This window comes from Corella eumyota, chromosome 1 (assembly GCF_963082875.1).
Source record: "Corella eumyota chromosome 1, kaCorEumy4.1, whole genome shotgun sequence".
Lineage (NCBI taxonomy): Eukaryota > Metazoa > Chordata > Ascidiacea > Phlebobranchia > Corellidae > Corella > Corella eumyota.
The window spans coordinates 23015590-23028262 of record NC_137490.1 but is presented as its reverse complement, the minus strand read 5'-3'; the positions used below and the strand labels follow the sequence as shown (position 1 = coordinate 23028262).

The 12673-nt window shown below is 30.6% G+C and overlaps 2 protein-coding genes across 2 annotated transcripts; one reads left to right on the top strand and one right to left on the bottom strand.

The window, feature by feature from the left end:
- Positions 1-1352: 1352 nt before the first annotated feature.
- LOC145763372 (heparan sulfate glucosamine 3-O-sulfotransferase 6-like) lies at positions 1353-4277 on the top strand. Its single transcript, XM_082574809.1, has 5 exons — positions 1353-1466; positions 1541-1605; positions 1681-1847; positions 2158-2341; positions 3856-4277. Exons 1-5 carry the CDS (start codon positions 1370-1372, stop codon positions 3970-3972), a joined length of 630 nt encoding a protein of 209 aa, XP_082430935.1. The 5' UTR covers positions 1353-1369; the 3' UTR covers positions 3973-4277.
- On the bottom strand, positions 3932-12356 carry LOC145763368 (macoilin-like). The gene is made up of 13 exons (XM_082574805.1): positions 12214-12356; positions 11637-11778; positions 10974-11100; positions 10527-10656; positions 8978-9153; positions 8486-8581; positions 8199-8398; positions 7420-7622; positions 6495-6665; positions 5955-6137; positions 5747-5870; positions 5261-5435; positions 3932-4779 (listed from the first exon to the last, which is right to left on the bottom strand). The coding sequence occupies exons 1-13, from the start codon at positions 12297-12299 to the stop codon at positions 4505-4507; spliced, it is 2088 nt and encodes a 695-aa protein (XP_082430931.1). The 5' UTR covers positions 12300-12356; the 3' UTR covers positions 3932-4504.
- Between the last annotated feature and the right edge of the window lie 317 nt (positions 12357-12673).

Here is a 12673-nt window from a genome sequence, read left to right as displayed (position 1 = left end):
TATTAATCTAAAAACTAAACCCTGTACCAGGAAACCTGACTTTTTTATTTTTCAAAATGTCTCCTAATATTTCTAATTACCCGGCGTGGCACCTTTGTTTGTTTACAACTCAGAGTTATAACTTTGATTTGTGCCATAGACAAACAAATACCGTAACTTCCAGATTAAAAAGACAGCATTTTTTTTTTTTTTTGTATATATTTATCCTCGATGTGGGAAAGAGTTCATACCGTTTATAGCGCCTTACTCAAGGGCGCTACAGCATGAGATCAGTGGGGATTGAACCCACGACCTCATGTGTGGTGTAGCAAGAGTTCTTATCACTATACCACGCTGCCGGTTATTTCATCAACCTAATATAGAAAAAATAAACCTATATATATTGCAAATGTATTCATTAAATTAATTAGAAAGTAAAATTACTGCTTATTTACTTTTTTTTAAACTGTGTACTCACAACAAGCGAATCTTAAGTTATTTGAATCGTTTTAAACTTTTTACACGCAGGCTTCTATTTCTAACGACACGAAAAAATGGGAAAAAATATTTTAGATAATTTTTTTTTATAAACAAAATTACGTTAATCAAATAAATGTCTGTAAAGGGTGCGCTTTTTTTGTTTACTTTAAGTTGGTACCTACCTTTAATCTTATTTGTTTACACCTTATACCTACCACGTGACTTGTTAGATTAATTGTGTTAAAATAAATTGTATGTTGATATTCATTATGCTAGTTTGTGGACGATTAAATGTAACTCTTTCGCAAAAAAACACCACATGGGGTCGTGGGTTTAATTCCCACTGCTCTTACGCAGTAGCGCCTGAGTAAGACGCTAGAAACGGTATAAATTCTGCGAAGCCAGCACTTAACCAGCAGCATAATTATTGGGCAAATATAACCTTTATAAAATTCCTGCTAAAGGTAACTCGAGACCAGGGTTAAAGTAACTGTTGTTACTCTATTTTTATATCGTGCATTTGACCTTCTCACAGGATAAAAATATATACAAAAAAAATTAAAAAAATAAAAACACTGTAACAATGTTGTTTGCGTAGAAATCGAAGCAAAATTATTGTAAAATTTTGTAAACTATTATAAAAATTTAAGGTATTATAAAATATGCTAAGGTTTGTGTCATACGAACGCTATGACGTTATATTAACGGCGCGGGTTCTTTTATGCTCCATTGAAGCATTACAAACATTTGTATCTCTCAATAGTAAGTAGAATTTACAGCTTCTAAGTTATCTGTTAAATTAAACTTAATGTAAAAGTTAGGTTAAATAATATAATTTTAATATTTTATTAAATTTAATGTAAATTTATAATAATAATTTCTAATTTAGGTTACTTTAAATCGTTGTAAGATGTTGTATAAACGTATAAATGATAAAAAAGCTTGGTTTTTGTTAACAACTTTGTTTTGCCTTTTTATTTACTTTGCTTGGAGATGCGATAATGACGGTAAGGATGAGCTAATCTTTACTACTTTACTTAGTCTGCAATATTTTAAACATTTTTTTTTCTACTAAATTTAGAAACTTTTGAAAACAAAAAAAGAAAAAGAGATTGGCTTGAAATTGAAGAATTAAACAAAAATAAGGTAATTTTACTAAAAAAATGAAAAAATTGGAAAAGATTAAATTTCTTTACAAATGTATGTCATTTGTTATTCCAGAAACCGTCAAAACGACTTCCCAGCGCTATTGTGATTGGCTCTAAACAATGCCACGAAAATACGCTGGTAAAACTTTTACAAAAACACCCTTTAATAAGAGTTAAAACGAATCAAAACCAAAATACGCCGTTTTTTATGCAGTACAAGGGTTCACTAAGGCAATACAGGTACATTGCTATTTTAATATGACTTTTTTATTTAAAAAATCCGATTCCCACTGCTCTCATGCTGTAGCGGCCTTGCTTAATTATCTTAATATAGAACAAATACAATCTATAATATCTTAAACTACCAAATTTAGTTTTCAATATCCACAACTGACAAAATTAACTCGAGACTGGGGGTGATAACTAATGTTTAGTTCGTAAAGTCGTCCTTTTCACATCGAGGATAAATAATAAATATAAAAACAATTAAAAGCGCGGGAAATTATATTTAAAAAACAACAACAAAATTCGTGAATTTTTGTGTTTGTAGAGACACAATGCCGATTGTTCCAGACAATACTTTAACAATAGAAGTCGAACCACGTTATTTTTTTAACCAACAGCATGGTAACCATTCTATACCATTTAAAATAAATACCATGTTACCTAGAACCAAAATATTATTGGTTTTGTGCGACCCAGTCACTAGAGCAGTGTCAGAGTACTTTACACAGGTAATATATAAAAATAAATAGCGTAAAGTCGATTGTTTTTGCTTTCATCTAGGTTAAAATTTGTATTATACAACTTATCTTAGTCCTTTTTATTTTTAAAATGGTGGAAGCTGACTTAAAAACCTAAACATCGAGTAACATTAGTTACCCTAACCCAGTCTCAAGCTAAACCAGTTTAAAATATTTTTACCCAGTCTCGAGTTATTTTGACAGTTTGGGATATTATTTAACAAATTTTTGCTTTAACTACATAATAACATTATTAAAAACAACTTTTTAATACTAATATTTTCAGCAACTTATCAAGAATAAAGAAATAAATAGATACAAAACCTTCGAAAACTATTTTTACAACTACTTTCCTAAAATAAACAACATATTTTGCGGTTGTCCTAGCAACAAAGATTTAGAGTTGCTCAGTAAAGAAATGTTAAAAAAATATTTTCTTTCTTCTATTTTAACGAATGGATTGTACGATATACATTTACAAAATTGGCTAAAATATTACAATTTAAAAAATTTAATGATTCTTAGCGATTTAAATTTATTTGGAAACACTGGAAAAGTAATAGACGATCTTCAAGACTTTTTAAATATCCCCAAATTAATTTTTCCCGAGGATTTTGTCAAAAATCTTGATTCACCGAACTTTAATTGCTATAAAGACTGGAAAACTGGAGAATTAGATTGCTTAAACCCGGAACCTTTTCAAATACAAACTTTTAAGATTAACAAAAAAGTTCTGAAAAAGTTAAAAACTTTTTACTCTTGTTATAACGATGCATTATTTAATTTAACAGGTCAGCGTTTGAACGAAGTTGTTTAATAAAATGTCGGCATTTAGTGCTTTGTGAAATTATTAACTTAAGTTAAGGCGCCCTACAATTGTCAAACTTATAGGTGAATAAAATTAATTTACCCTTCTACATCACCCAAATAAATGTTAGACCCCTTTCTATTGTTTTTACATCCTAAATTGGGAGCTCTATTAGCGTCGTCCGCCAGTTTAAACGGGTAGTTCTAAAATCAATGCAGAAAGGGCGAAATTTTAAGGGTAAGGCCTGTTTACACGACAAGGTAACGTTGCGCTGCGCTACGTAATACAAAATATCTAATAAAAGTAAACCGCTTACGAAATCTTGCGTTAATTTCGCTTCGGCTGCAAAACTTTACGAAATCTTACCTAACTTTCGCGAACTTTCGTACGTGTGAACGACTCTGTTCATTTTAAATGGTTGCAAAATCTTATATTACGTTAAGTTGCGTACGCCGTGTGAACGGGCTTTAAGGTATAAAAATTCTGCCCGGATAGATAACATTTTTAAGGGGGTTTATAAATATTTCTAAGGGGGTTACAAGTTTAGTTATTTCATAAAAGCAGGCAGGGATAATTAACCCACATTTTAACCCTTACTGTTACCTTTAAACTTTTTTTAAGAAATGATCTTTTATTTACTTTCTATTGCCTTTAAAACAAAAAATGACGTTATTAACCGTCTGATTTTATTATTAAGTCGGAAGTAGTGACGTCACGAAAGGGAAATCCCCGCTGGCCAGCAGAGCGATCCCCAGCGGTGACGAGCAGCTTAAGATTGCACAAATTCGTGGAACAAGTACAACGTCATAAGTAACAATGATGACGTCACAACTAAGTTGTAAAACTTCATCAAAACGATGACGTCATATTGGATGAGAAAGTGGACTGTGATGTCATAGAAAATATTCACCGAAATACCCGTAGACAATACAAAAAATAACAAACCGATTATACAAAAAACGATTGTGATGTCACAAGCAAAGCTCCACCAGGGCCACCATGATTATGACGTAGTCGCAAACAACAAACGTCATTGGAAAAGAAGAAATTGTAGAAAACAAAGAAAGAACAAAATAACTTTTAGGTTTAGTAACAAATTCAAAAAACTAAAATAAAAAAAGTTTCCAGAAAAAATATTCAAATATTTACAATTTTTTTTGGTAAATTTGTTTAAAAATTGTAAAAATTCTTACTTAAATTTAGGAGTTAAATTTTAAGCAAAATATTCAACGTTAGGGGTATAAAAAGAAAAAGATTTTTTAAAATAGGAAAGGGGTTAAAAACTAAAAGGGGGCAGGGGGTAAACAGAGAGAAAAAGAAAGATTTCAAAATTTGGGGTTAAAAAATTAAACCCCGGAAGTGGATGGGGTGTACATTGCAGCATTGGGGTCAAGGTGAATAGGGGGCATCATCATTGGGTCCATGTGCACTAGTGGGGGTCCTGGGGTCCGTGGATTGAAGTTGTACTCTGGGGAGTTGGGGTGAACAAGGGGCTTTTCCAAGAAATTTGCCGAATAATGGGGGGTAGGGGACCTTAACCGAGACTCGGGGAGAAGCGATAAAATATCCGACATTCTGGTCTTCAACTCCTGGATCTGACTGTCGCGTTTATAGATTTCAACTAAACAATAACAATGGGATTAGAACAATGGTTAAACAATGCCTTTTTGATACACGTTAAGAGGCAGCTGTGTGAAAACTGTGCTTCACTACATGAGGTCCTGGGTTTGATTCCAAGGGCTGTCATGCTGTAGTGCGCTTGAGTAAGGCGCTATAAACGATTTAAACTCCTGCTAAGCCAACATTTAATCAGCAATTACCGTATTGGGCAATTATAATCTACAATATTTCAAACTGTTAAAGACAACTCAAAACTGGGTTGGGGTAACTGTTGTTACTCTATGTTTAGGTCATGAAGTCGACCTTTTTATGAGAATGAAAGAATGAATAAATATAAAACATTAATAATGAATACAACAAATAGTTAGCAATAGGTTTGTTTACACGCCAATACTCAAATAATGATAATGGTTTAACAACAAAAAAAACAATGATAATAATAACAATGTAGTAACATGATTATAAAACTACAATGTATGTACCATGTGCAAGTTCGAGTTGTCGTTTAACGTCACCAAGTGCTGAGAAAAGATCGAGTTTGAGTCGAGTTTCTGCACTCAACGAGTTTTCTAACATTAAGTTTTTGTCCTGCATGGCCTCCAGTGCTGACATTAGAGTCTCAGATTCTTTTATAGATTTCTCTTTAAGTTGTAATTCCTGTAAAAATAAATTTTTAATAATTAGACTTAGTTTCGATAATTAAAAATCTCTTTTTAAAAAAAGGCGTTGAAATATTAGAATTACAAAAAAATCTTAAAAGAGGAAATCTTTTACAGATTTCGTTTTCTCTAACTTATACCTCCTATAATGGTAAATTTCAATAATTAAAAAGAAGTTTATCTTTAAATAAAACAGGAGCCAATAAAAATATTATAATTTAAAAAAGAAAAAAATATTTACAAAGCAGTAAATGCCAAAAAAAAGAAAAAGGGGTTAAATGCTTTACAAAATTAAAACTAAATTTCTACCTGAACTTCACGTTTGAAGCTGTTGCATTCGTCATCCTTAAGCGAAAGATTATGTTGAATTTTACAAATTTCTTCTTCCAAGTCTTTTTTTGCTTTTGATAAAACTTCCGCACTTTCTTTGTCACTAGAGGGAGCAATTTAAAAAAAAATTAAAAATTATTCGAAAAAAAAATTAAAGCAATCGTTTTGAAATGTTTGCGGCACATACCGATTACTTTTAACTGTAGCCGCGGCACGAGTCGCACTTTCCTCATCTTCCTTCCTCCGGCGTTTTTCCTCCGAAAGTTGTTTCTCTGCTGCCACGCGCTGGTCACTTTCTTGTTTTAATTTCTTCTCGAGAGCGAAAATATTTTGGCGATCTTTTTGTTTTGTGTTAACCACGTTGTTTAACCTAACAATAATTAAAACAATTTATATTTTAATTAGATTACTGACATATTTTCAAAACCATTTCACCAAATGGACGATATTTTTTAACCCCTTTCCTTCTAACCCCACCTCTAAAAAAACCTAACTTCGATAATATCAATAATATGGTTGTCAGTGTATAGGCAAAAAGATATCACCAACTGAATATTTTAACTATTGCATTTAATAATTTAATTATTTTTGAAATCAGAAAATCAAATTAAAAAGTGTTAAAACTAAATTTTTATAAAAAGTTTTCTGTACTGAATGGGTTTATTTTTAAAAAACATTAACTTTTAAGTGAAAACAAAATATTCAAAAAGTCAAAATTCGATTCAACCTTGTTTGAAGTAAATCATTGTCCTTTTTAATCGCATTCAGATCGTTTCTTGATGAAGTTTCTAAACTCTGAAATAACTCGAGTTTATTTTTAATCTCAACTTCCCTCTTCTGAGCTGAGGTCAACTCATCTCTTAACTTTGAAATTGTGGACTCAAGTAATTCAACGGCACTGTAAGAATAATTTATTATTAATATTTAGAGGATTAATCTACATACAATGGAGCTAAATAATATACATATGTATGTCCTATTTAAAGACCTTCAAAATAAATAAAACTGCCATTTGTGGTGCGCTGGAAAATTATCGCGGGCAAATATTAGTTAAGAGTTGCAACCATATCATGACAATTAAAATTGTAGAGCGCCTACCGAATGGCATTGTTAATAAACATACTAATATTTTTTATTTCAAAACTTTAAAGGTTGTATAACTTTTGTTACGGGAAAATCTATTGAATCCCTATAAGTTGCATTGTTACTCATTTAAGTATCTTTTTTAAACCAGTTGTCGTGATAAGGTTCTGACAAAAATTTGCCTGTGACAATACCCGCACAAGACAAACATTATTTTTTTGTTTTGTGGCCAATAAATTGAATTTATATATTTATGGTCTTTTATGCTTGATTTTAAATAGAAGCCAAGATTTATTTAGTAGTTTGGTATACTGCTTATGGTATCATATTACAAGCAAACGGTTTCAAGTTTTAGCGGCACCAATGCCACATTATTCACCCTTGAGCCTTTTTTATTTATGTTTCTTTGTGGTTGATTGCAAACAGTTGCTTTTAAAATTTTAACAATATTGTGGCAAATTGGTGATGGCTTTAGATTACATGCCAAAAGTTTTCGAGTTTAAGTCACACCAATGCTACAATAAACTTAGATTACAAAAATTTTAACATTGTAAAAATATTCTAGTTACCTTGGTGGTGTGATTAAGTCGATTGAATTTAAATTATTTTCCGTTAAAATATGTCCATTCGTTAGCGCATGAGGCACCTCCACTTTAGGGGGTGAAATAATATGATTTTTATGTTTTTCAACCTCGTTTGTTGAATGGTCTTGCCGAGAATTATTTTTATTGGATTTTGGAGAATTATTCCCACTTCCAGATTTGATTTTATTCTAAAATAAATAATAAAAATATTAAAAAAAAAACTAAATTAAGTTTAAAGCAGACTTACAAAAGCAATTGTTATGGTAATAAATAGTAAAAAGATATCACAACTAAAAAACTATATGGTACTTTTAATTAAGATTATTTAATTTATTTTGGTTTTCATTTTCCTTATGTGCAAGGCCAACTTCTAGACTTAAACATAGAGTAACTTTAGTTACCCCAACCCAGTCTAAGTTGACTTTGACAGTTTGAGATACTATAGATTATAATTGCCCGATAATTATGCTGCTGATTAGGTATGCTCTCCAACATAATCGCTACTGATACACAGAGTAACATTAGTAACTCTGACCCAGTTTCTAGTTGCCTTTGCCAGTCCAAAATAATATGGAATATAACTGTCCTATAATTGATCTGCTGATTGAATTTTGGCTTAACAAAAGCTCATACCAAGACAGTGCCCAACCCAAGGAGAAAGCAGTGGGGATCGACCCCGGAACTTTCTGTAGTTAACCCTAGTGTTCTAACCACTACACCATGCAACCAATTAAAACTCTAGTAAAGAACAAAAAACTTGAAACCTGATTTGAAGCGGAATTCTCGGATTTTTTACTCGCTGATGAAACACTTTTTCTTTTACCCTCGTTTTCCGCAGAAGGTGAATTCCCTTTTTTGAAAAATAACGAGGTTGTAGAACTTGTGTTTGTTGAACTCGGGGTTGTTGAACTAGAGTTCGTTGAACTTGGGGTCACGTTCTTAGATGGAGGTGGAATTTCAGCAACTTCGAAAAAAATTTCATAATTAAAAAAAAATATATAAAAAAAAATTTAGCCAAAATAAATACATAAAATAAAAACAAAAATTTTACTTTGAATTGAAGAATCTAACGTGATTGGTCGATGAGATTTCTCACTTGATTTCTTATTGGTTGAAATTATTCCATTATTTTGAACTGTTTCTTCATCTAAAAAAAAATTTAAATAATCAAAAAAATTCCAAAAATAATTTTTTTTATAAAATGATTATTTTTAAAATTAATTGTCTTGTTTAATTATTATTTCATTTCCAGAAAAAACAAGAACAATACAAAGAATGACAAGAAAAATTCTTAAAATTGTAAAGAACAATATTTTAATTTAATTTTGATCACAACAAAATTGCAAAAAGTTTAAAATTTTTAAATAACATTTAAATTTTAATAATATTTTAACCCTTAAACCACACTGTAGTATATTATATATCTACAGGTCTAGTTTTATAATTGCATTAAAAGAATTTATTTAACAAATATGCATCAAATAAGTCTATTATAAACACAAAACCAAACTATTAAAAAAATAACTTTATATTTATTTCTTACTTTTTTCAGTAACAGCTAAAGTGTGATTATGATGTATTTCTTTTGGCAACGCTTGCTTTAAAAGCTCGTAATAAAAATTATTTTCTTTCTGGACCTCGTGTTGAGTTCTTAGTTTAAGTCGATATGTCACGTAACTTTTTAACCCGATTCCCAGAGTGACGACTGGGTGACCGATACTAAAACATAAATTTAAAAAGTTTAAAAAAATGTATTGAATACATATTTAAAAATTGATAAACAAATTTTAAGCCACACTAGAGCGTTTAAGTTTAAAGTAAATATGCTGAATAACACATGAATAATAGGGATCTCTTAGATAGGCAAAGGTAGGCAATGTGTACTACTATCAACAACCTTATATTAGTGAGAGTTTGGGCAAGCAGGGTAGTAGATTTAGAGTTTTTATATGGTTAGGACAAGCAGGGTAGTAGATTAAGTTAATTTATATGGTTAGGGCAAGCAAGGGTAGTAGATTTAGTTAATTTATATGATTAGGGCAAGCAAGGGTAGTAGATTTAGAGTTTTTATATGATTAGGGCAAGCAAGGGTAGTAGATTAAGTTAATTTATATGGTTAGGGCAAGCAAGGGTAGTAGATTTAGAGTTTTTATATAATTAGGGCAAGCAAGGGTAGTAGATTAAGTTAATTTAAATGGTTAGGGCAAGCAAGGGTAGTAGATTTAGAGTTTTTATATGATTAGGGCAAGCAAGGGTAGTAGATTAAGTTAATTTATATGGTTAGGGCAAGCAAGGGTAGTAGATTTAGAGTTTTTATATGATTAGGGCAAGCAAGGGTAGTAGATTTAGAGTTTTTATATGATTAGGGCAAGCAAGGGTAGTAGATTTAGAGTTTTTATATGGTTAGGGCAAGCAAGGGTAGTAGATTAAGTTAATTTATATGGTTAGGGCAAGCAGGGTAGTAGATTAAGTTAATTTATATGGTTAGGGCAAGCAAGGATATAGTTCAAGTTAATAGTAAGCCATGTACACATTCTCTATATTTCTTATTTGCAGTTAACGTAATGTATGTTAAATCATAATACCATAATATTAAAAAATATTGTAACATGGAAATAATTCTGAACAGATATTTAAAATCTAAATTATTAATAAAAACCAAAACAAACAATTCCTTCGTATTTAGTTGTTTAATTGGCTTTAATGCCCAGACTAAATATTCAGTTTTATTTCATATTGGAAATCAATATATTTTGTGGTAAAAGGATTGAATGTAAATGCAAATAACCAAAAAAAAACAATAAAAAAATCTGTCTATATTATCTCCATCATGATATATTCATTTAAATCATATATTGTTAATATTTTATGGTTTAGTTTATGAATAATTAAAATACAGCCTAAAAATTTCAATAGTTTTGCTTGGAAAAAAAACTAGTTTTACTAAAAAAAATGTAATGTTTACTTAATGTTAAAAAATTTATTTAAATTATAGTTTTAAAAAATAAATTTATATAATAATTAAACAAAATATGATGTCAGGTTTCTAACAAAACCTAGAACGACAAATTTTATCTTTAAACAAAACTCACCAATGCGCTGCGAAAGGTCGACAAAGGTCAACATGGAACGGACCATTTTTCAAATCCCTTAATCTTATCGTTGATTCAACATACATGAATAATAACCATAACGATACGGTTGGAATGCATATTCCTTTATCTGTATTACATTTTAAGGTTAGTACAGTAAAAAAAATTAAAAATTTAGAAATCTTCCATTTAAGATAAGGAAATGTTAGTTTTTCGTTTACACATTTCTTAGTTTTTTAGATTTATTATATACATACACAAATAAATAAAAAAAGAAATCAATTTAGGCAAAAAAAAGTTAAATATTAAAATTTCAGATATTTTATACATGTACAACTTTGCATTTTTATAGAATTTTAATTTTTTATTTTGTTACAATTTTTAGACATTTTATACACTTAGAAATAGCAAGAAAATTCCCAATTAAGTAAAAAAATAAGTTGTTACCTGTATGCCAAACATAATGGATCCAAACGTAAGTACTTGCCATAAAAAACAACCACTGGATGGGAATAAAGAGCAAACATATTGTGTCCGAAGTTATCGCGATACAAACAAAAAATACAGAATATGCCTGAAACAGAAAAGTTTTTCACTTGATGAAAATTATAAATTGGAGGCCTTGATTTTCATGTTAAATTAATTTTAAAAATAAGTTCAATTTTTAAATAACAATATGGATTTATTAATACAGTTAACATCAATTAAATTTCAAGAAAAACCTATCAAAAAAACAATGATATTTTTTTGTATATATATATATATTTTTATCCACGATGTGGAAAGGTCAACTTTACGACCTAAACATAGAGCAACATCAGTTACCCCGACCCAGTCTCAAATTGTATGTGGTAATTTAGAATATTATAGAGATTATAATTGCCCGGTAATTATGCTGTTGATCAAGTGTTGGCTCAGCAGGAGTTCATACCGTTTATAGCGCCTTACTCAAGGCGCCACCCTGCTGTATTAGAGAGGCCCAATCCTTATAGCACTGCAAACTTAACTCATATTCAATATTCGAGTTTTATTTCTAATTGCAAATCGTCCAATTAGGAATTAAGGCCAAAATGTTAAAATTCAGGTATTTTTATTTATCCTCAAACTCACCAATCCCTGGTACTTAAACGTGTCGTAAACACTTTGTATGAGGAGCCACAGAGGCCAGATGTACTCAAACCGGAACTCGAGGATAAAGTCAGCAAGGAGGATAAACATCCAAACCACCAAGAATTTGAAGTAAATGAATGAACTGGAAGTAAATGATTTGTGTTAATATATTTTCAATGTCAAATAAATCTTAAATTTTATCAGCTTGGTGTAGTGGTAGGTATGTGAAACCAACTTGACTTCCGTACATAGGATCTAAGTTTGATCCTCAATGCTTCCATGTTGTAGCGCTCTTAAATAAGGCGCTATTAACGGTACAAACTCCTGCTGAGCCAAAACCAGTCAACATATTAACTATTGGATAATTATAATTAATAATATCCTTAACTATTAAAGTCAACCTGAGACTGGGCCAGGATAACAAATGTTACTTTAAAGGCATTTTAAATAAGATCCTAGGCCTGATTTTCTCTTTTGTCAAGCTGTAAAGAAGTCCTGATACAAAATAAACTTTAGAGCAGGCTGATGATGATAATAACAGAAAAGCTTTAAACAGAACAATAATTTAAAATCTGACCTCCCATAAACACTCTCAGTGAATTTGTTTGTTCGTTTCGCTGGCCTTCTAGGTGGTTTCCCTACATCGATATTCCTTCGCTTCATTTTTTTTATTTCCTTTTTATTTTTACTTTTTTTAAGTTATTGAAAATCAAATTTATTCAATATCTAAACATAAATAAAATTATGTAAAATTGTTAATCTTAAATTAATATACAAATTAAAAAAATATTTAACATTAAACATTTTCTGTTATCCGGCAGCGTGGTGTAGTGGTAAGAACACTTGCTACGCCACCATGAGGTCGTAGGTTTAATACCCACAGCTCCCATGCTGTAGCGCCCTTAAGTAAGGTGCTATAAACGGTATAAACTCCTGCTAAGCCAGCACTTAATCAGCAGCATAATTACCGGGCAATAATATTCTATAATATCCCAAACTGCCAAAGGCAACTCGGACTGGGTTGGGGTAGCAAATGT

What these genes read in the sequence shown, in the direction of transcription:
- LOC145763368 (XM_082574805.1), bottom strand. Translation starts at nt 12,299, where the DNA reads ATGAAGCGAAGGAATATCGATGTAGGGAAACCACCTAGAAGGCCAGCG. An exon ending in CGACCTTTCGCAGCGCATTG is followed by an intron (nt 9,154 to 10,526) that starts GTGAGTTTTGTT and finishes TTTATGTTTTAG; the next exon opens with TATCGGTCACCCAGTCGTCA. An exon ending in TTTAGCTGTTACTGAAAAAA is followed by an intron (nt 8,582 to 8,977) that starts GTAAGAAATAAA and finishes ATTTTTTTTTAG; the next exon opens with ATGAAGAAACAGTTCAAAAT.
- LOC145763372 (XM_082574809.1), top strand. Translation starts at nt 1,370, where the DNA reads ATGTTGTATAAACGTATAAATGATAAAAAAGCTTGGTTTTTGTTAACA. An exon ending in TTGGAGATGCGATAATGACG is followed by an intron (nt 1,467 to 1,540) that starts GTAAGGATGAGC and finishes TACTAAATTTAG; the next exon opens with AAACTTTTGAAAACAAAAAA. An exon ending in TGTCAGAGTACTTTACACAG is followed by an intron (nt 2,342 to 3,855) that starts GTAATATATAAA and finishes TTTATTATTAAG; the next exon opens with TCGGAAGTAGTGACGTCACG.